At 33.4% G+C, this 23,602-nt stretch overlaps 1 protein-coding gene across 2 annotated transcripts; it reads right to left on the reverse strand.

The window, feature by feature from the left end:
* Positions 1–841: 841 nt before the first annotated feature.
* LOC111008850 (DNA polymerase epsilon catalytic subunit A) lies at positions 842–23,520 on the reverse strand. 2 transcript variants are annotated; one of them, XM_022281692.2, is made up of 49 exons: positions 22,975–23,520; positions 22,769–22,834; positions 22,630–22,689; positions 22,407–22,502; positions 21,537–21,697; positions 20,894–20,982; positions 19,919–20,136; positions 19,318–19,404; positions 19,049–19,183; positions 18,366–18,488; positions 17,719–17,802; positions 16,804–16,968; positions 16,524–16,700; positions 16,291–16,404; positions 15,886–15,990; positions 15,411–15,529; positions 15,160–15,301; positions 14,995–15,089; positions 14,549–14,654; positions 14,367–14,446; positions 14,096–14,272; positions 13,846–13,930; positions 13,656–13,736; positions 13,441–13,584; positions 12,663–12,758; positions 12,268–12,468; positions 11,916–11,970; positions 11,685–11,827; positions 11,166–11,614; positions 10,640–10,778; positions 10,362–10,556; positions 9,904–9,978; positions 9,591–9,781; positions 9,031–9,214; positions 7,877–7,941; positions 7,482–7,614; positions 6,828–6,929; positions 6,666–6,749; positions 6,305–6,379; positions 6,032–6,091; positions 5,333–5,523; positions 5,203–5,251; positions 4,325–4,485; positions 4,162–4,228; positions 3,502–3,612; positions 3,068–3,238; positions 2,809–2,964; positions 1,970–2,076; positions 842–1,444 (listed from the first exon to the last, which is right to left on the reverse strand). In XM_022281692.2, exons 1-49 carry the CDS (start codon positions 23,197–23,199, stop codon positions 1,054–1,056), a joined length of 6,585 nt encoding a protein of 2,194 aa, XP_022137384.2. In that variant the 5' UTR covers positions 23,200–23,520; the 3' UTR covers positions 842–1,053. The 2 variants fall into 2 exon arrangements, with proteins under 2 accessions (XP_022137384.2, XP_022137385.2); XM_022281693.2 differs by lacking the exons at positions 842–1,444; positions 1,970–2,076; positions 2,809–2,964; ... (2 more) ...; positions 4,162–4,228; positions 4,325–4,485 and adding an exon at positions 4,948–5,122.
* Positions 23,521–23,602: the final 82 nt, after the last annotated feature.

Genomic DNA, 23,602 nt, shown 5'->3' on the forward strand with positions numbered 1-23,602 from the left:
CCTTGGGTGATTGGATCATCCTGAAAATAAGTATATGTTATTTTTAACATATTGTAGAAGTCTCTTATTATTATTACTACTAATATTTATAATATTATCGACCAAAGATGAGAATTTGAATTGATTGGAGTAAAAAAATTACTAAGGTTGTATTATCTGTTTTAATATATTGGTAATTCATTAGTTACCAACTAAATATTTAGTCTAATCTAAAATATTATTAATTAATTTATTAATATAAATGTAATTAATTATTTAGTCTAATCTAAAATATTATTAATTAATTTATTAATATAAATGTTTTAAACTTTATTGATGAAAGTGAAACTTTCGTTTTCATTTTTGTTAGAATTAATACTTTACGATAGGATATAATTTAGAATATATTATATTATACATGTTTTAATTAAAAAAAATGAAATAAGTTTATAATTTAAAATAGTGTATTTATTACCGCCAAAACAATTATGTCAAATATTCATTGAATCCCTTTCATTCTAAATTTTCTACCAAACAAACAATGTCATTGTTGAGTTAATATTTCTATTTGGCTAGAAGGGCTTAAATTCAAATCTAACCTACAAAATTTGAAAACTATTCAAAACTATTTCTTAAAAAAGTTTTAAACTTGGACTATGAACTTGTCCGAGTTCAAACTTCATAACATAACACAATATTTAATAGTGACTAATAAATCAAAATGTATTTCTCAGAAAAAAAATAAAAATAAAAATGTAATTTACCTTGATCGATAGTTCACTATCATTAAGAACTAATTTACTCAATCTGACTCCACTTTAAAGGGCTAAACCTGCCATTGACAAATACATAAGCAAATATCTTTCAAATCAAGAATATGCCTAAAACATATTCAATTTTATTGATAAATAAATTTATATACAACTTCAATACCTAGGACTAAATAAATAGCTAGGAAAAAAAAAAGTAGGAATACCATGCACCTACGTTTTATTTCTTTTAGAATATTACATTATAAATATGGCGCGAAAATTCAAATCTACGACTCTCAGAACCGATGGTGTAGCTACTAAACTATGCTCCGCCGGATGAGGATTCCAATAGGAGCCCATTATGCAAGATCCATAAAGTGAACTCTTGGAGCAATTGAAAGCCTTGACGAGTGGCTATGTCGAAGAGAATCCGCATGTCGCTGAAAAATTCTTGATTGTCATCTTTGCATTTAAACGAGCCAGCACAGCTACACTGCTCCCACAAGTGAGCCGCTTTAACCTGCTTGCATCGAAGGCATACCAAATCCTGCACGTGATACGCACGCTCTCGCTGCTGCACAATTTGAATCAAAGTGTTCTCTATCACTTGTTGGTTGTATGGTTGCCCACACTCTGCCAAACCACAGCGCCATTCTTGTGCTCCTAAGGCTGAGTCGCGGCACAAGTCCAAATCTCGACACTCGTTACAGTAGCTGCGCTCACCACCAATACCAAAGCCTAAGAATTTGAGCAATTTGCTTCTAATGTTGAGGTTTAAATTATCTATATATATATGAATCATTTTAATCCTTATATTTATTGTAGTTTTCACAAATTAAGTAACTTCAACGATTTGTATTAAAAAAACTTCAAGAATGTGCATTAATGTGTTGATGTGGATGCATATATTGGCTAAGGTACGAGTATTAGAAGAGTGAATATTAGTGTCAAAATAATTTGAGAACCATTTTGAAAGTTCAAGATCAGAATATCACAAAATTTCAAATCTTCTTACTTATTTCCGGTTACGGTACAAAATTGACCTTTTGAAAAATCAAGAACCAGAAAAGAAAAGAAAAATTTAAGTCAGGGACCAGGATTTAAGCTAATTACATGATATCCAGTGACTATAAAAGACAAAAAAAAATAGACGAAACGAAAATCTGGGAATAAAAAGAGAAGATTTTGCCGATTTTTATTTGCATATTTCATTAGCAAACTATTTTTCAGTAGCATACCTGCAAAAGACATTGGGTAAGATGAAGGACGGGCAGGGATCGGAAAACTCAGTCTCTGGTGCAAACTCTCTTACGTGCACATACTTCAGTAAATTCTTCTTCATTACCTACAGAGTAAGGAAAATATTAATAACACAATTATTATTTTGAATTATGCCAACATGAGCCGCTCAGCAGTTAAGACGTCAACTCCAGGTCTAAATCCTCGTCCTACCTTTATTGTACTAATAAAAGAACTGAATTATTTGGAAAGCATAAGTTTAGAAAAACAGTATCGAAGACTTGAATAGTAGGCTATTGTTTTTCAAGTGAGAGGGGAGACTTGATCCTCCAATCTCAAGAAAAGGAGATGTTTTAATCGTTAAGCTATGTTTACTTTGGCTAGTAAGCTATTGTTCAAACGTATTGGTTTCTCCTCTTAAACCGAGTTTAACAACTCCTCCCTACAATGTGAGTTAACCCGGCCGAGTAAAAACTATTTAAGTTCTTTTTATTTTAGGTATCTCTTGGATTCTAAGTTTGTTCTATGAAACATTACAATGAAAGTAAGACAATTCTCGTATTGAAGGACAATGGAAAAAATGAAACAATGGCTTCCCCAAAGACAGCATCTAGCGAAGATGAGACTGAAAACCCCTATGGTCTCAGTCAAGGAGGATGGTAACTAGAACTTGAAAGGTTAAAAAACAAGCAAACTAATTTTAACTTAGTAAATACTTATAGTTATTTCACATGGACTATTATATACTTGACCTTAGATTTAATAATCTTGTCACATTAAAAATTTAAATTACTGTACTACACAATTAAAAATGAAGCCTGGATTAAGATGGTAATACCCGAACATCATTCTGGACATTTTGGTCTAGAGCAAAAGCAGCGCAGACGTAATTAATGAACTCCAATGCAGCATCTCCTTTATGAACACTACCAGAAGGTTGTTTTAGTAAATCACGAACAATACCAAACAGTTGGTGGCTGAAGTAAGAACTTAGCTGAGAATCAAGAAGAATATCATAAATAGCTAAATAAGAAACTTAAAAGACAAAAATCAAGGAAAAAGACCTCATAGTACTTGCAGCAGAAGAGCATTAATACCTGCTCTTTGAGATATTCTGTCACGCTTAATTCAAACGATTCAGTGGCTACAACAGTAACGGATGGGGTACACGTGTCATCCCGCTGCAAGGATGTGCCTGCTGCAGCTTGCTCGGTTGCATATTTCCATGGAATATATACAAATTGAGAAACGATAGAAACAAAGGAGTCCTACAATGAGCAGAAGAAAACCTGACAAATTAATCTCAAGTAGTCTCACAAGAATACTGTTCTGATCCTACAACATTGGTTGCAGATAGAACTTGTAGGACTTCAAATGATCTCGGTAGGTAGCACCTATTATTTGAACTCATTCTCTATACGTCCTTTTAAAATATTCCAAAGTCATCCTATCTGACGAAATTTAACGGGAAAAATTACTTGCTATAGATAATGCACAGTATTTCTTTGCAAGGCTCTAGTAGTAAGGATACCTGAATCTTCTTCGGTAGATATTCAGCAATGTTCCAGTTGGATACTACGTCAACTTGAGATTCAACATCTGTGGTTTCATCCTCCCTTGCTCCAATTCCACCATAATTGTACTGCAATAAAAGAGACATATAAACTTAGAAGGTTAAGTTACAAGTTTAGTCCTTACATTTTTTAAATTGTATCCAATATGTCCATGAACTTGAAAAATGTCTAATAAGTCTCTAAACTTTTGATTTTATATCTAATAGATCCTTGAAATTCTAGATGCGTCCAATAAATTTTTGAAGTTGCAATTTTATATCTAATAGATCATTCAACTTAAAAAAAAAAATAAGCCCTTGAGTTTTAAGAAATGTCTGACCTATTATATACATAATTGAAAATTCAAAGTCTTACTAGACAAAAATTCAAGGATGAAACAGTATAGTGGGTACTTGGGAAAAGGAAAAAAAAAAAAAGCTTAAATTTCTTAATTGTTATAATGATTAAAAGAGGAAAGAATGAAATGCTCATATATTTTGAGTTTTTTCCCCTACATATTGGATCATCTATTAACATGTCGTCCTCGACAGAAGCAATATAATTTTCCATTAATAAAAAGCTATGCCAGAAACAAGAACAAAGTGAAGCATGAACTTTGAAAGATGACATCATCAAACCTGATTCATAAACAACAGCGAGTGCCAGAACTGTACTGGTTTCAGTTCAATCCACTCGAACAGGTCCCTACATACAAGGAAAAATAATAAGGGAAAACACAGAATACAATGTAAGCATGTTATATGAAAGACAAACTCCCTTCAAAAGGGAGAAAAAAAAAACCTTGTTTGTAGTGTTCTCAGCAAGCTATCACAGTATGCTTTAGCAGCAGAGAGATTAAACCTTCCCGTGTCTATAATTATTCTCGAGAAGTTCCCAAAAATAATGGTGGCACCTAATTTGCGTAGTTCAGCCAACAAAAGAGCAAACACCTTCCGCATAACCTAATATCACCAATTTAGAGGAGTAATTAGACCACGAAAAGGGAAAACGGTCCAACATTTTGACCATAGGAGGAATTAGAAACTAGGCCACCTTAGAAATTAAGCAACCTTTCAAATTAGGGCGAAATTAGAAATTTGGAGGAATAAAAAATTTTGATATCTGAGGTGTCCCAATTCTCCTTTAAATGGATATTAGGAATGAGAAATTTTCTTCTTCTCTTATGTATCATCTATAGGTAAGCTTACCATTAGTCAAAATTGATACCTACTACACTAAGGAAAAAAATATAATTGAAAAGTGTTAAAACAAAAAAGGCCAAATTGAAACTGGGGGACTAAAATATATTTTAGTCAATTTAATTAGAAACAATAAATAACTATAGCTAAGCATTAATGTGCAGTGGAGAGTTTATAGAACCATATATGAGATATTCACCTTATACGGCTCCTCGTTCAATTCTTTTGAAGTCATTGGATCATTTTCCTCATTCGAGAATCTCGCTTCTTCCATTCCGTCTCAAATAGTGACGGGGACTTTTTATTTACTTATTTTTCCCACTTTTTTTTCCTTTCTTCTTTTTTTGACTCTCTCTTAAATAAAACAAATAACAAATAACAAATGCAGTGGAGGGTTATCCTGCAGTTACTTTTTCATTAAAAAAGAGAGATTTAAATTAACTTGAAGTTTATTTAGCATCTAAGAACAATAATACATACCTTGTGAAGCAAGCGATGAAGAGCTGGGTCATGAAGTTTTGATTGGGGGCTATAATGAAAAAGAAAAAAATGAATGAACATATAGTGAACTGGCCAAGATTGATCTATCAACAAGTGAACAAGCAGAAACCTCGAAATCCAACGGTAAAGATGCTGCAAAATTTCATCAGCATATACGTTTCCAGATGTAACTGCATCTGCAAGACACCTTTGTATCAATTGTTTCAGGACATGAAATGCCGATGGAGCCTCATCAAACCCACCTTCCATTTCATTCACTTGGCTGCTCTTCAGCAGAGCATTAACAGCCAAATGATGGATCTGCATGGGATGGGCGGTAAAGATACTTAAATCCTATCACTTAACTCAAATCTTTTAGGCTAAATATACCAAATGGTCCTAATCTTTAAAGTAATTCTCAATTTCATCTTTAATCTTTTAAAATTCTCAATTTTACCTCTAGTTCCCAAAGTCATTTCGTAAAAAATTTGTTGATAATAGCCGGAGTATCATTAAATTATTATTTTAGTAACATATTTCACCATGTGGGTATGTCACTTGGACGAAATAGATTTTGTTGATTGATGGAACTAAATTCACTAGTGGACTGGTTAGAGTTTATGTGTCAAGTAGCATCCAAGTGGCATTTCTACGTTTCCAAATATGTTAATTTAAAATAATTTAACAATAGGTTACTTTTTCTTGTTAATAAAGTTTTATTAGGGGACCTAATTGAGAATTTAATGCATTAAAGATAAAATTGAGAATTATATCATTGTGTATACTTAGCCCAAACTTTTATTATCAAAGGTATGTTTAAATACTCGACCTTAAGCTCCACAGAAATTTTTCTATATGCTCCAGAACATTTCAGAAAAGGTTGTTGGACCTGTTACAAAGGAACCAATGGTAAATCATCAAAACGAAATAGATAAAATAAGGTGTATGGCTATCATTATCAATATGCCTATGAAATTATTTTTAAAAAATAGAAGCCAAAAATACAAATGTTTTTTAAGGAAAAAAGAAAGTTAAAAATAACTACTAACAATTATTAGAAAGTAATAATAAGATAAAATTCTAAGTCCCATTTGTAACATACCTCATCCACGAAACACACATCTTCAATATTAATGCCTCCTATATCTGGAACACCATCATCTGATGCCCAAAGTACCTATGTATCAAAAATTAAAATCCTCAAGTTAGGAAAAGTTCAATGAGACCATACAATGAAAAAATTAGGAAAAAGAAGGAAGTGCAGAAGGCAATTTCTTCAAGGACTTCTCAATCAATCAACTAAATTCTTTAAGATCATATCTACAGAAAAAGCATATAACCAAAAAGCCAAGAAGCCCTTACGAAGCTTCTTCTACAAATATATTGGGATTCAACAAGGAAAATATAAAACAGCATGGAATTATTTATATTAATAAGAATAATTAAAAAACAAACAAACCAACCTGCTGTTGATCATGTAATGCTCTTGAAAAGAAAATATCTGCTGTAAAAATTTTCCAATCATGTTCAAAGTTTCCTACAGGTACCTGCCAAATAAGATTCAAAATTAAGATTCATACCAAGTCTTGCAAATAAAAAGTTTAAAAGAGAGAAAAAGAAGTTACATGCGCATATCTGGCAAGAGAGATTCTATCATTCAACCACTGGGATGATGCAGCACACCGTTGCATTCCAATCTTTGCAGCTTTTTGTTGCCAACCAAGAAACTGTAACGCACAATTATATAAACAATGCATCTTACTTTACTTATATTAAGCAACTAATCTAAAAAAGTTGAACACTTCATGTTATAGTTTATACAATATTTGTACATTCTATTCTTGGCTAATAAGGCCCACCACAAACTTAACCAAAATACATAATAAACAAATATTATGGATATTTGACCTCAATATCTCCAAATTTTTATAGCATTTTTTATCTCCTGTCAAATATCAATAATTCCAAGAGTTCTGAGGCAAGGATCCAAATCCAATGGTAGCCACTTACTTAGGATAAAAAAATTGTAGATCTATACGGTGAGAAATAAACAGTGTGCATCAACTAGTCTGAATACTCACGTTATAAAAAGAATAATAAATGATAATTCCAAGAGTAATGCATTGGCCTAGGCATTGGGATAACTTGATAATACATTGTTTTTCTAATAAAGAAAAATTAATTGGTAATTCACAAAGATAAATTTTATATTGAAATAAAATAAAATGATAACTCAAGTATAACCGACCAAGTTAAGAAGCTATATCGTAGAAGACTACCTGATATTGACTATGACGAGCATTATAAGGGACCCTCACACATGGAAAATCGTCTAACGCTCTCACACCTGACTTCAGCAGCTGCAGATTTGGGCAATCAATTACAGCTACAATAGGTCCACGATTTATGCTCCTGTGGATCAATATTATTACAAAAGGTAACATGGAAAAAGAACTAAATAGAAGGGCATGATCGATAGAATGTGACCAAAGAGAAATTTTTTGACCTGATGCCAACTAATATTGAGTTCGGGATGCCTTTTGCAAAATAATATTTTTAAGTAAAATACTTTTTTCTGTAAGCACTTTAAGACGAAAACTTAAAAAGCCCTCATGATTTTCAAAAGATCATGTGTTTAAAAGCATTTGCATAAAGAATTAAACAATGACTAAACCTGTGCTCTGTTATTGATCTCTGCAAAATCACTTCAGCTTCTTTGTTGTTAGCAACATAGTCAACCTAGGAGGTGAATAGAAAGTGAAAAATGTGGTTAGACTTCAAGATAAATAAGGACATGAACATATCATCTTAATAACGAGACTGGTATGGTTAAAGTATATTAAAAAATAAGATATTAGTATTTATTAAATAAATAAATTACATGATTAATTCCACTTAGCCAAACAAATTGAACATTTAAGATTAGTATCATGAGATTGTAAATTCAAATTTCTAAAATATAATTCCTCTTTCATTTTGATATAAAAGTCTCCCTATTGAATTTCGTCCATCAAATTAATATTGCATGCAACAAAATGTAATAATATATAGAATATACAAAATGCTTAAATTCACCCTAGTCAATTAGTTTAGGGCTTAAACTTTGGGTTAGTGGTAATTTAACAATCTCGCAAACAATAGTATTATGTTATTGAATAGTTTCCAGTTGAGACAATTATGAAGGAAAAAAACATTTCAAGTGAATTCATGTTAGAACCACTTTTTTTTATATACTAAATCTTCGGGCCAATTTGCGGGACAACCGTTCGACCTTACTACATTTAGTTGCCTAGGTAACTCGTAAAATATTAAATCCTAGATAGGTAGCCATCATGATTTGAACTCATTCTTTCTGAGCCCTGTGCTATTTACATTTGGCCCTTATTGACCACTAATGGTTTTTGTGTTAGAACCACTTAATTTTCCCATAATTTGGCAAATAAAATATTTCTATCTAAATGTAATAAATAAATAAATTGTTTACCAAGACTCTCCCTATAAACCAGTTTTTAGCTTCCCCTATTTTTCTTCACCAAAATTCTGCATTTTAGGCTACATTCATGGTGAATATCCCACAACAAGATTTAACATAATATCCTTCTCTCTTTCTACTAACATTTAGCCTTGTAAAAAGAAATAGCTTTCAGAATCCAATAATAGTAATTTAGAAATATAATTTTTAAAAAAGTTATTTAGTTAGTTACAGAATATACATTCCAACGTGCCTTAAGTTTGATAATTCCATCGCCTAAATATTTTGTAGAACCAAAAATTATGTAATACCAAATCAGATAGGAGGTATTTGTTTAGAAAGACATGAGAGTTTACCTTGTAATTTATACCACTATTTGGAGATTGTGATTGACCAGAGAGCATTTGACAAGCTTCATGAAATTGCCTTTCAAGAAAAGTGGAAGACAAGTCTTTGTTTCGGTAAGGGCTAACCACCACCACAAGTATGGATCCTATGCCAGGAAAATAAGTAATGTAGATAGCTCCTCCTTCAGAAATGCTAAAATTAGAGGGAAATGTGTCAGTAGTATTTAAAATAGAAAGCCTTTGCAAAATAAGAAAATCCTATTCAGAAAACCAATATAAGTTTTGAAGAAGCATAATAGCAACGTTATTCAAGCATTTTGATTCATGTCTTAGTCTACAATGATCAATGCTAAAGCAAAATATACCCTAGAAGTAACAACGCCTGCCTTCTTTAGAGTTGAGGATTGATGTTAAGTGGTGCATAGGAATTCTAAAGCAATAATTATTCCACAGATATAAGTCAATTGGAAATATTAAGCAGAAGAAATTTAGTTAAAGATAATTTTCAATGAGAAAGCTACTTAGAATGTTAATGTTCAAAAATTACACAACACTTTCAAAAAAGATACCTATGATACACATAAAAGAAAATTATTGGTTTTTCCAGATAACTGCATTCTGTTGTAGTCTTCATTTGCAGTTCATTCAGATTCCACCCATCTTGAATGTTTCGTCTTTTAGCAGCTTTATCAACTTTACAGACACAACCAATCTGGAGGATAGACTTGAACTCCAATGGTACCTTGCTCTCATAGATTCCCTATCAAAGAACAGCATCAGAATTCAACTGGAAAAACAATTAAAATACTTAGCAAATGAGGTATGCTGTCTTCAATTTGACATATGGAAACTTGACTACAGACAAAGAAGTCAGATATTGACCTCAACTTCTGGATCTGCAAGGAGGGCTGCAAGTTTATTGCTCTGTGTCTTAAATTGACCTTCATCAGTCACAACCTGTAATTATAATTATAAAAAATAAAATAAAATAATGTAACTTTCAGACTATTAATATTCATGGGGTTTCATCTCAAAACCAATTGGTAATGAGAGTAGTAGTCCATGTCTTCTTTTATCAATGTAGGATCCTTAACATGCCCCCTCAAGATCGTGGCTCTTTTGACTCATCGATCTTGGCCCGATCCCATTTTTGGACCGGTTGCTCGTTTGAGCTTTTGGCTCTGATACCATATTAATATTCATGGGGTTCCATCTCAAAACCAATTGGCAATGAGAGTAGTAGCCCATGTCTTCTTTTATCAATGTGGGATCCTTAACGGACCAATAATTTATATATGGAAAGAAGCTATATAATACATTTCAGAATAATCCTAAAATACCTCATAGAGGTTATAGGTGTGCCTTCCATGGGGAAGGATTTTGTTAACACCCCTACCCACTTCTTCTGTGACGGGTACTTTGGAATTAAGGTAAAAAACTCTTGGAACTGTAATAGGAATCCTTAGCATAACTCCTTCAACGACAGCCCAAACAAAAAATTGGCCATTCTGTGAACTATGAACAAGCTGTATAATCTGGAAATACAATATGAGGTTAAGTGAGTAAAAACAAATTAATATATCCAGACAAACACTAAAATGAAACAAAATTACAATACCTGCCAATGGCAGTGTGTGATAGATATTTCATGCCTCTTGAAATATGAATCAACACCTGCAATTCTAGGAGCCTCTTTATTATTCGTAGCACAATTTAACTCCCTTGTAACATCATTAGCAGGAAGTGGAGTCCCCAATCTGCCAAAACAAATGCTCTCCTGTTTAAACATAAATTACCACCATACGGCTAAAATACGCTTAAAATTGCAAACCACATGTCACCAACATAGAGCCTTTATTTATTACTTTTTTCAAATAAGAAAACCTGATTTCATTAAGAAGGATAAAGGTACAAGAGAATTGAAGGCCATATAAAGAAAAAATATATGCTAAAAGAATAGTTTCCCCACAAAAAAACGAGAAGCAATTAGTACCTCTGTAACACATATTGCATAAATTTCCCCCTTATATTTACTTCAGGATCTATACATTTAAGATATCTTCATCCTTCATTATTTTGGTTTTGAAGATGATACCATATACCTATGGCATGGAATGTAGCTTATCTGATTGAAGACAACATACCTTTGTTTCTTCCTCTTGTCCAAATTATCCTTCCACTTCCGCTTCTTCATTTCAAGCCATCCTCGGTAATCCACATTTCTGTCAATGTTTTCAAAATACAATGGTGAAGAAGGCCCACGTCCTCCAGCATTAATTTTTTCCTGCATCGAGGAATCTATTTGGCTATTTCTTCTAACTGAATGTTTCATGGGTCTAACATCATAATATCGGACAACTGGTTTGGGGCCATTTATAGAACTCGTTTTCTTTTGAAAGTCTTCTAAATCTTCAGAATTCTCTTCGTTCATCACATGTTTGCTGCAGCTAAAACCACTGTTCTTTGAAAATTTAGCTCCATTTGAGGAGGCAAACATATCAACTATTTTCTGTTGGCGAAATTTATCATCCTTCTCACGAACTTTCTTATGTAACCAATCAGGATGAACCACCCTAGGGACAGGATTTGCAACCTAAAAAATATATAAACATAATTTTAGTGAGAAAACAAGATGGAACTCATATATATAACGAGAAGTAAACCTTTTGCATGGCAGCTGGAATTGTTATAATTTTTTGAATGGCTGAGCTTAGGCGTTGCTTGTAGTAGGACCAGTCAATGATGGATCGAATTCCAGCTTCTGATGAAATTTTGCACCATTTGCGTACATAAAATTTCATGATCTCTGCAAGTTGATTATACACTGTCAATTTCTTTTATATAATTATGCAACCAATAGAATCATGTCAAAGAAATCCACACTGTATTTTCACCTGCATCAGTCTCAAATATAGCAACAGGAACAGCACGCTCACTTACAGGTGTTCCCTATCACATTATTAAGAATGAATTTATAAGTTGGGCCAGAAGCTTAACAGATGGAATAATTTTAATTTATCAAGAGGTAGAAGACAAACTCTATGTAATTCAGTTCTTTCTAATCTTCCTTATATTACATGTCATTATTTCAAGGCCACATAATTGAACCTATTTCAAATTGTACCCAAAACTTCATAGGAACAGATACAATGATATCAGCTAAAACCTTAGATTATTGAGATTAAGAAGTATGAATGCTCATCGGGGGTATATATCATATATATTAAAATCATACACTGTACATACCTTGGGTTCACATGCAACTATATATTGACAACGTAGGCCTTTATCCCTGACCATTGTGTCACCAAGAAAATCAGCAAGGCGTCTTGCAGTGGTAACAGCACAAGACTTTTGCTCCCCATAGTCTGCCAGAGACTTGCTCATGGTACTGGATTCAGATATATAATCAAGCAACTCACTATCTGCAATATCTTTTCCTTGACTCTGAGGGGAAGAATGGGGAAAATTTGATGCACATATTAATATTTTAAATGGACTGAGGACTATTCATATCCTAAACCATTATGATTAGTGATAATTTAGAACGGAAGATCCTCATTAAATTTAGACTTGAAGAGATGTTTGAAAAAAATAAGATGCTTTAATAATATATAGTATTCAATTCAAATTCTACTTACATCTAGAAGATCAAGCCAGCGATTTGCAACAGATGCAACAACTGAATAGCATTCCTCTAAGGTAGAACCATGAAGAAATTTGTCAAAAAGTTCGGCCTACAAGTTTAATTTAGAGATAGCATAATGAATATCAGCATAATGAGAAGTCTTTATCAGGCAGATATGCCCTAAGCCAACTCTATTTTAGCTATTTCTAAATTCTAAAATGCCGTGTGCTTCTAAAGTGGATTGATCATTATTTTCTCTTACCTTCCCCTAAAGAAGAAATTAAGGGACTGTTTGGGAGCTATTTCAAAAAATTATTTTTTGCATTTTAGAGAGAAAATATCAGTGATAATAAGTTTCGGTAATTGCTTTTTCAAGGATGACCTATTTTTAAGTTCTTCATTCGAAAATCATGGACTTGAGAATGATAATTTCAAATTCATAAAAATTTCAACATTTACAAGTAACCCAAACAACTTTTGAAAAGAGTTCTCAAAAAAAAAGTAGAAATGGAAAACAAAACAGCTCTCCCAAAATCCTTATAAAATCAATGAAATGGAAAAATAGAAAATGACTGGAACATTTCTGAACCAAAGAGTTGGGCAATCCACTATCTACTTTTTATACTGATTAAACTGGCTGTGCTTAACCATCTTAGGGTGCAGCTATATTACAAGACTCGGCCATGCCAAGAAAAGTAACAAATTGTAACTCAGTTCTTGCAAATCCGTCATGATGAATTACAGAGTTTATTTAGTAAGATGACCAGCAGAGAACAAGAGCGAAGAAAGACCTGGAAAACTTTGATGAGCTTCAACTCCCCCCTACGCTTGATCTCAAAGCCTTTCAGCTCTGCAAGGGTTCCATCATCGTTAAAGACAGCATATCGCTTCTTGATCAGAATGCCTTCTTCCTTGGAGGCAGGAAGGATCATTGCCTAAACCATAAACTACATGAACATCTTGAATCCAAAGTAGTTTAATCAAATGAAAATAGATGCTATGTTACCTTGTACGGTCCATCCACTTCAAATTCAATTGAGCATTCACTATGCGTTTTATATATTTTCTTCACAGGATCTATAAGAGTCTATTGAAATATTTAGAACGTCAGCTTGAAGTCATATGTCAGCCAGAAAATATACGTGGACCTACAAGATTAGTTAAAAAGAAATAAATAAAAAAAGTCCCAAACTCACCTGGTATTGATCATTTGTGTTGTTCCTTGCCACATCGACATTAAGCATAACACATGGATATGAAATTGTCAACTTCTTTGAGTCTCTGAAACATATTTTTCATATTACATAGTTGTCAATTTTAGATAATCATTATAAGTAAACAGAGTGGGACAAAAGGGCATAATTGCGAAGCATATATGTGAATTTTATGTATATTCACTATTTCAACACTAAGCATACATGTGAATCGTGAAAGATCAATTCATACTTTGTTTTGAAGGTAAAGTTCTCAGGGAATGATCCAGGTAGTGCACACCAGATACCATCAGTGTCTAACTCCAGTGGTTTTCCAATTTTCTCGATCAGTAGACGAGCATTCTGAATGATTTTTGCTCCAGTATATGTAACAACCCCAGCCATTTCCATTGAGTACCATCGAGCACCCCTATAAGGAAAGTGTCATTTCAAAAAGAAGGCATCGCACTGAATTCCAACGGCAGAAATACAAAAGGTCTCAAACCAAATAAAAGAGAACTTACTTCCGCATCACATATCCATAAAAGGAGTTGAGGATACATTTATGAGCAAGTTGTAAAGAATCATAAAGAACCAGCATGTCCTGCAAAAATTAGTGAGGAAACAAGTAACCTAAGACACAGAAATTTTAAAAATAGATTGACAACACTTTAAGTCAGCAAGAAGTTAAAAACAATTTCCATACTTGGGCTTCCTGTATCTTGATTGAATTTCCACTCTCTTTAGCTTCTGATAGTTTCCCCTTCCATACTTTATTGAGCCCTTTGTACTCATACCTTCTATCTCGAAAACTTGGATGTATAGAAACGATGTAAGTCAGAATTGAAATGTGATTGGACAAGAAAGTAACATATCCTATCTACAAGATGACTCATCAATGAAAAGTTGTTTCTTGTAAAAAAGATGACATCCATGTATCTTTGTTAAATTACTAGTAAGCGTTTTGTTGTATTATTAGTAGTATAACCTTCCCCTTGACATTATCTAATTGCGTCAACTGAACACAACTCTAAAATTGAACTGATTCCAAAAAAGAGCTAAATATCCTTTCAATTGATACCAAAGAATAAATAGCAACCTTGGATGAAACCATTCTAAAAACCGTCACACATAATGGTTTAAATCACCTACCTACGGACAGTGTCAATATAGAAGGAGTTTTCTCTCATGCAGATCCCTGCTTCTCGAACTTCAGTGACTGGCTTGTCAAGTACCCGTTTATAAGCCTAGCAAACACAGAATTAGTATATATCAAAAAGTTACTTCAGACATTCAATTAAACAGAGACCAATAAACCTTCTGACAGTATTTCTTCAAACGATCTTTGAGCTTTGCCTGCTGCTCCAACTTCTGAAGTTCAAGAAATGATTTTGACAACCGAATGTCACCGCTATCAACAAACTCAGACTCAATTTGCCTCTTCAAATGATAATAGTCACTGGATTTGTTAAAAATGATAAAACAATTTCAATAAGTCACCACATGACAAATAGCAATAGTCAACAGATGAAAAAACACAAGATGGAAGAGAGAGAGAGAGAGTTGACCTCTTTTTAGCCATGAATACCTCTCCACGCCAAACCCATTCAAGTTTTCGTAGACAAGTTTTTTCGGGATGGTTGAAATCACAGGCAGTACAAACCTCATCTGTAACTATTGACGGCGGCTGGAATTAAACAAAAATAAGTTGTTGAAGCGATGGTTAACATTGAAATATTGCCTAGTAAATTTAGGAAAAGTATTATTATGGTAAAGCAAGTAATCATGTTTTTAAAATAATCTGGAAATAGATTTTGCAGATTTACAGTCTAGTTTCAGAATTTTTAAAATTTTTGTTTTTCTTTCTTTTCTTTTTCTTTTGGCAAAATTTGAAAATGTATATTCCATCATTAACAGATAACCTTGGTTCAGAACATAGAGAAATCAAGTATTATTTGTAATTCTCCTTTAAGATAAAGTATACCTTTTGGTGCCAACCCTGCCAAAAGGGTTAACTAAAAGGGAAAAGAGGATTGAACACACCTGAAGCCTATTTGTTAAAATAATGTTAGGATACATTGCAGCTACATCAAGGTGATATATCAAAGGGCACTCTTCACGTACAGGTCCATCCCGCAATCTAATAAGCTGTGCATCAAATGGGAGAGGGAGACAGAATATAGAAATGAAAGGACAAATTAGATAGAAAAATTACATCCTCATGCATTTTTAAGATGAAGCACGTAGAAAACTAATCCATCACTATTGTGAGTCTTGTTTCCAACAACAACAAAAAAACAGTATTTTGAGTTTAAAGAACAGAAACTTCACTTCATGAACCATTTTTAAAAAATGAATCACGTTCAAGAATTGCCATAAATAAAAATCATAAAAAACAGTTGTAACAAAATAAAATAAAACAAAGTATCCAAAAGAAATTCTTGCCACCTTTTCCATGATAGCATTCTTCACATTGCTATAGTTTGACACCATTTCCACGTCCATCTTTCCTTCTACTTGTATGGCATACTGTAGATCCCGATCTAGATTGTCTATCAATTGCTGAAAAGCAGAGTAATCCAATGCAATCAATGATTTTAAAGCACTATTGTCAATTAAATATTTTTTTAAATTACTAAAAGAAACAGGGAACTTAGTTGAGATGCATGAATATGGCATACATCATAAGCAGATGAATCAAGCCTAAAACTGGTAGGAATGTCAGATCTAAATACACCACTCTCAAGACATTCTACATGACCACCTATGTATGTCTCACTTTCAAGAAGCCGGTTGTTGTAGAACTTCTCTGGATCTGATTGATGTTTGTTGGGACACACAACATCAGCCTTGTAAGCCTGTGACAGAAATAAAATTACCGGAGAAACTGAAGGTAAAAAAAATCACTGGTTTTATAAGAAAATGATGAACAAACATATCAACATCAAAATAATACCCAACCTGAACCATTAAAAGCATTTCACAAAGTGTCCCACTTCCCTTGCGCAATACCTCGTCTGGGGTCATTGGAATGATGGTTGCAAGAGAAAAAATAAAAGGATGAACATAGGTTATGTACAAGTAGTATGTAGAAACAGCATCTGAAACGGAATAGGAAGCCATCATCTGCAATTACATTTTCAATGACAAATGAAACAGCTATTAGGAAGACACATTCACGACTCACAAGAGTTCAACTTCTGAGAAATAAATAAAAATTAATGAGTAGAGTAGAGAATTGAGTAGAGAGTTGTGAAAAAATGTAATTGCATATTCTGAGCAACTGCCTATCCAAATATGAGAGAAGTAACATCCTTGAAGAAACGTCAAACTCTAAACCTTCAGGATGTCAGAACATTGAAAAAGTTGTACAAGTACAAAGACTTCCAGGAGAGAGTCATGTTTCTATTGAGAAATGTAAAAGGATATGGAATTCCAATATGATTGATAAGTTCACATATGCAAGGAGGAATGCCTGGGGTGTAGCATGATAAGTTAGTTATGTGACAGGAAAAGAATATCTTTTGTACAGGAATGTGCGGGGAGAAGTATACATTAGATTGTGTAAGCGTATAGAGTAGGTAACCGAAGAATTGGTCTGAGGCCTCTCTTTCTTAACTATCATACTACAGTATAGTATCAATTGGTGTCAGAGCTCATGCAAGAAAGAAGTCAAATATTGATTGTTTTACAAAAGATAACAGCAATCATTACATTCAGTATTTATTTCTCCTTAGTTTTATGCACTAATTTTAACATCCAAGAATCACATTATAGAAACAAGTAACAACAGAAAACAATTCAGTTTTTTTGGTAAAAAACCAAACATTTCACTGATATAAATGAAAACAAAAGCACATGAATCATGTTTCATACCTGAGGCTTTTCCTTTGCAAACCGCACCATATCCTCAGGATTCACTTCAAGAGGATCATAACCCAATTTTGCTTTTGTGACAGCCTATCATAAGATTAAAACAACAAATATCTAAAAGTAGTTACTTATCATAGAAAGAGAGAGAACTCTCTATAGATTTCTGTCATAACTGTATTGTTAAGAGAGAATTATATTTTTATTCTCTCACTCATTTTCTCCTGTTAATAGAACCATAATTGACTTGGAAACAACGCAACCTCGGCAACTAGGTAGGGATTCTTTCTTTCTTCTTTCTGCTTACCCATTCAATGGTTTATTTACTTCATAAATGCAATATGAACATAAAAGGCATTGAATAACTATTGCAGAACTTGAGTATTGACAATCTCACTTTTCATTTTATCGACTCCTCGACAATTCAACCAAAACCCAATGAGAATTATCAGGAAAAATGAAGCTATTAGTTATTGTCATACAGGACATAGAGTCGTGGTTGCATGACACAATACCAGCAGCTTTATGGAAACCCTTTCCAAGAAAGTAGATTTTACTTTACCCCACCCAGACATAACATTCTTAATTAGAATTACCCACTAATTCATGATCTATTAGAAATAAGCGAAGAAATACCCAATTAGATTTTGTACCTTCAAACCATGACTACCCTGAGGAAGATAACTATCACGCTTCACCCAGGCAAAGCAATCCAAATGACAAGCAAATTTTGAACGACATTCCCCCTGATTCTTGTCGCATTGAGATCCTACTTCCTACAAGGTCAAAGTGAAATAAATTCATTAGGAAAAGAGAGGTTTTGAGTACGGACCAATCAAGAAGTTCCAATAAAAATCAAATTTAGAAAGTAGCTAAAACCACATGGCCTAAGAATAGTATTTATATCGATAGCTACTGACTTCAAGTTCACCATAATGTTGACATACTCATATTAGCATGAAAGTTCAATGTACACAAGAAACATATACACAAAATGAGTTTTACTCCACATTGCTGAAGAAATCGTGCGAGTATTCCCAATATCAAGAAATGCAGAAAGAAACCAACAGCCATGAGGTTCCAAGCACATCCAGAATGATTATTAACCACTAAAAGATAACAAAGGAAGCTCCACTCCACAACTGTAAGAATGCTAAAAACCCTCGCAAAAAGCACTGTATAGAGCATTCTGCACTAAGACATAACTAAATAACACAATAAGTCACTGATTAACTTAGAATAACAAAACTCACGTATTAGGTAAACATCATCAAAGGAAACGACTTATGCTTTCAGGCTGATAGTATTTGACATTTAATAAAAACCAAAGACATACATTACTCATTTTTAACCCATGAAATGCCGCTCTGCTTTCAAGGAATGGCCAGTCAAAATAGTCGCCATTATAGGTGACATAGATACCAGGTTTCACCTCTCGCATATGGGAAAACCACAATTTGAGAAGCTCCAACTGCATTAGAGATTAAATAAATTTTCTAATTAAAAAAGATTAATTAAATAACTTACAAGTAAATGTGTATCTTAATCACAGCATCATGAACACTGGAAGGATAACAACATGGAGACCCTTCATATCAGGTTTACCTCATTTTTCACATTGGTCACCTCGAAGAACCCTTCATATTCAGGTTTTGGAGTGTACTCCAAATTCTCGATATCTTCTCCAACACACTGCAGATATAACAAACTAATCATGATTAATATCTTGAATATATGTACTATAAAAATAGTGGAAAGCAAATTTAAGTAAATATCAACAAAATTTGCTAACTAGTAGGACCTTCATTTGGAAGTTTATTACTGGAGCCTTAATAGGTGAAGAATGAATGAACATATGACTTGAGGTTTCTTGTAGATGAAAGAGAACAGTCATGAGTGCGTAAAACCTCAAAATAATTAAGAGAACTTGTGAGCAAACACAACAGGAACATGTCAAGAAGCATGTCCAATTAGACAGAACTTATAGATACATTATTATTATTAAAACGCTCACACTTTTAGACTCAGAAAAATTGCATCGACTAATATTTGCATGAATTTTAGATGAAAGACGAATAAAATTAATAGATCCATCACACTAAAGTGAGTAATTGCTATACAAATTACTAAAAAAACTAAGTATAACCAAACTATATTTATAATAAGTATAATGCATTTAACAAATTTCTTTCGTTACAAAAAATACCTCTCTGTTGATAATCAAGTACCCTTGTCCATCAACCATATAGGAAATCATCATTATCATGTCATATTCAGCATCTGGAAATTTCAATGGTAGCTTTGTGGTCTCAATATCAAATGCACATATGCGAACTTCAGCACGTTGCAGAAGATCTTTCCTCTTCTCAAGAGTAACACCAGTGCTTGATACACTAACATCATACCACTGTCCGCAGCGCAAATCTGTTGAGTGTCAAAAGACAAAATATATATAAATCTGCCCGCTCCTTCATTAGTCAAGGCCCTAGATCAGTTTATGCCAAAAAGTATTTAGGGGATGAAGGTGCAGATATTTTGAAGAATTCTGGAATAATATTGGTTCCTATCTCAAATGCTAGGAAAAAGTAAAAAGGAAGAGTTCTCTTAAGCATAAAGTCAATAAGTAGAAGCAGGAGCGGTGAAGTTTTGTCTTTCTCTTTTAAGGTTAGAGAGTTCCCGTTTGGTTTTTTTTTTTTTTTTTTTTTGGAAATAATGAAAATCCACTGTCGGATTTTAATTATCCTAATGAACTTTGGCTTTCTTGGTACGTATTTGTTGGTTCTCTTCGGCTGTCTTTTAGATGCAGAATCTTCATCAGTTCTTGGATCATGGAATCTCACATGTTGAATGGAGTTGAAGTTGATAGCGTTTGTTCTCTTTGGTGGCTCAATTGGTGTTTTCTAAGATTCTTGGCGATACTTTTTCAGACTTTTTGGTGGTTGTTTTTGTGTTTAGGTTGCTGTAAGCAAATGGTTTAGTGGTCTGAACATTTTGTAACTCTTGGTTTTTGGTTGTTTGTATTCAACATTTGGAAGTTATTGCAACTTTCACTGTAATTTCTCATCTCATTAATGAAAAATTACGTTGCCTTGTCAAAACAGAAAAAAAAAAGACAGAAAATCAAGAAATGACTTTAGAGCGTATTGTAATTGTACTAGTCTAAAATAAAATGAGAAATTACCATGATCAATAGCAAAGCGAACGTGGTAAGGAACATCATACTCTCGAAGATCAACAATACATTCTAGAAAATCTTGAGGCTTTTGTTCTCTGTAAATCAAGAGATTAATTAGTCCAAGACAGCCATACATGCAAATAAAATCAAACTATGTAATGTTATAAATGAAATGCCTTGATGAAACTAAAAAACATTCTAATGCTACAAATGAACTAAAACCTAAAAGAAGCATTTATTTGGAAATTTTTCTAGCATAGGGTAGGCATAATAGGGTTCATTTATCAATATCCGTTTCCTTATTTGCACTCTTGAGGTCCTAAGCATCCAAATATTCCCCACATGCATGAATATTTTTAAGGTTTAATTTTACTTGGAACAATAGCATACATAAATATTGTTACAATGAAAATACTGTTTGAAATTAGATTACCACACCATGACCATGAAAGAATTCTTTAGAAGAAACATACGCATCTTTCATGTTCTTAAATACTTTGTAGGATTATTTTGCATTATAGAATCACCCATCTAACATTCTCATAAATCTGAACACCTAATTCTCATAAACAGTTAACAAAAATGATGCTAAAAGAATTATAAAATTGTATTATACAATACACATTAAACTCAAACCTCTAGGGCTCACCTTTTCCCAAATAAAATAGAATCATATGCTTCTGCAGCATCAGATTTCTCCCAGTTGCTTTCAACAACATGGAATAGTTCATTTTTTACATTCATCAATTCTTGAACAGTGTCAAATGATAGCTTTAAATATGCCTTATGCAAGCCCGACAGATGGTTCTTCTGCAAATGAGAAAACAAATGACACATCAGAAGATGGATATAGATGGATATCAATCAGGACAGAGCAAAAGGAATAATAAAGTTGTAATTGAGTAATATAATAAAAAAGCCTATGCAGTATAAATATATAGAATATAGATAAAGAGATACAAGTTAAAGAAAGCAGGGGGACTTGGGAGAGATAGATTCAAACTCCATGGTGGCAACATACTTTGGATAATAAAATCACGTGAACTTCCTAGCAACCAAATGTTGCGCATAAGATCAGTTGAAGTGTGCATAAGCAAGTCTAGACATTCACGAATATTTTTTTAAAAAAAGTACAATGTTACAACTAAGCCACTAGAAAAACATAAAACTTGCGACCCTAGTCTAGCATGGTCTTCACAAGCAACTGAACTCTAGAACACACCACCCTGAGCACAGCTCAGTTGGTTAAGGCATATATTTTCTACTAAAAAGGTCAAGATTTTGAATATCCACCCCCACATTTTAAACTCAAAAAATGATTATTTCCAAAAATAACTATCTTTGGAAAACAGCAGAGAAAAAAATTGGAATGTTTAATTTCTTATAAGTTTGTATCGATAATTTTCTACACTCCAAAGCTATAATATTATTAATTCTTTGGCACCAAGAAATAAAATAGAATATTAAAAGCATAAATAAAGTAAGCGAAAGATGTAGATAAATTTGTGGGAGAACTTACAAGATCAAGGTCTTCTTTTTCTAAAATCTCAATATCAGCTATTCGACCTTCATAACGCCGTTTCAAATAAGCCTCCACATCAGTTTCCATTTTATCCTACAACGTTTACATGGTATTTTTCGTTGTTAATGCATAATGGCGATAACCATGATAAAAATGTTTCTCAATGGAAGTGATTGAGGAAGCTAAAGCAAACAACATGGATTTTGTATGTGGTCACAACCTTTGTGGCTGCATAGAAATAAGGACGAAAGTTGTATTTTGATTTGAAACTGCTGCCATCCTGTACCAAACTCAAAAACATTACACTTTGAATTGATCTGTTACATGCAATCACAAACAGTCACGTTACGCCATTATACCTGAGTTACAAAATAAAGATCGATACAGCTATAGACCTTTCCAGTATCCTGATCCTTCCGAGAGGACTACAAATTTGCAATAAAATAAATTAATAGATGTTTATCTATTCGAGTATCAAATACAGAACAATTCTATAAGAAAACAGTGAATTGCGATACAGAGATTTTAACTCTTTTAACTCTTGGATTGCAAAGAAATCACTTACAGGAGCAAAAGTGAGCAACCATCCAAGCCTCTTATCACCTTCAGAGAAGAGACCGAATCCAAACTTCGATTCAATCTCCTCCTCGGCGGTAGCAGACTCGACTATCCTCTGCTTCTTAGACTTATGGTTGTCGGTGAGGTTTCGCCGTCGGCTTTCGCTATTCGTTATATTACATGTCTTCAAGGTGCGAAGTGGTTGACGCGCTTTGAAATTGCCACCAACCATGATCACCCTGTTGAAAAAACAATGGTTGTTCTTCTGTCTGTTTTCAAACTCCTCACACGGAGAGTATTACACCTCGTTAATTTATTTTATTTTTTATTTTGTTTTTAAAACAATGGTGAAGAGGTTGCCGGTGGTAGGACTGATCACAGGAGGGACGGCTGCTGCCGATTGTTTACTGTTGATATCGCCGGGTTTAGCTGGCCGGAGGAACTACCGCCTCTGTTCTCCGCCGCCGACGACGACTTTCGCTGGTGGTGTCTGTCCTGGCTGCTGCGGCTGCTGGATTAAGGGAGACAAGAAGATGGCGGGAGGGTGAAGGATGAATGGAGGGAAAATATTAGTATAATTGAATATTGATACCCCTTTAATTTAGCTTAAAATAGATGAGTGGTAGGTCCCACGA

The sequence above is a fragment of the Momordica charantia genome (assembly GCF_013281855.1).
Source record: "Momordica charantia cultivar OHB3-1 chromosome 3 unlocalized genomic scaffold, Mcharantia_2.0 BLBB01000003.1, whole genome shotgun sequence".
Classification (NCBI taxonomy): domain Eukaryota; kingdom Viridiplantae; phylum Streptophyta; class Magnoliopsida; order Cucurbitales; family Cucurbitaceae; genus Momordica; species Momordica charantia.

Excerpts from the sequence above, each read along its gene's own strand:
- LOC111008850 (XM_022281692.2), bottom strand. The coding sequence starts at position 23,199 with ATGGTTGGTGGCAATTTCAAAGCGCGTCAACCACTTCGCACCTTGAAG. Across the intron at positions 20,983-21,536 it reads TCTATTTTATTTGGGAAAAG|AGAACAAAAGCCTCAAGATT; the intron begins GTGAGCCCTAGA and ends CTTGATTTACAG. Across the intron at positions 4,229-4,324 it reads CTGAGAACACTACAAACAAG|GGACCTGTTCGAGTGGATTG; the intron begins GTTTTTTTTTTC and ends CCTTGTATGTAG.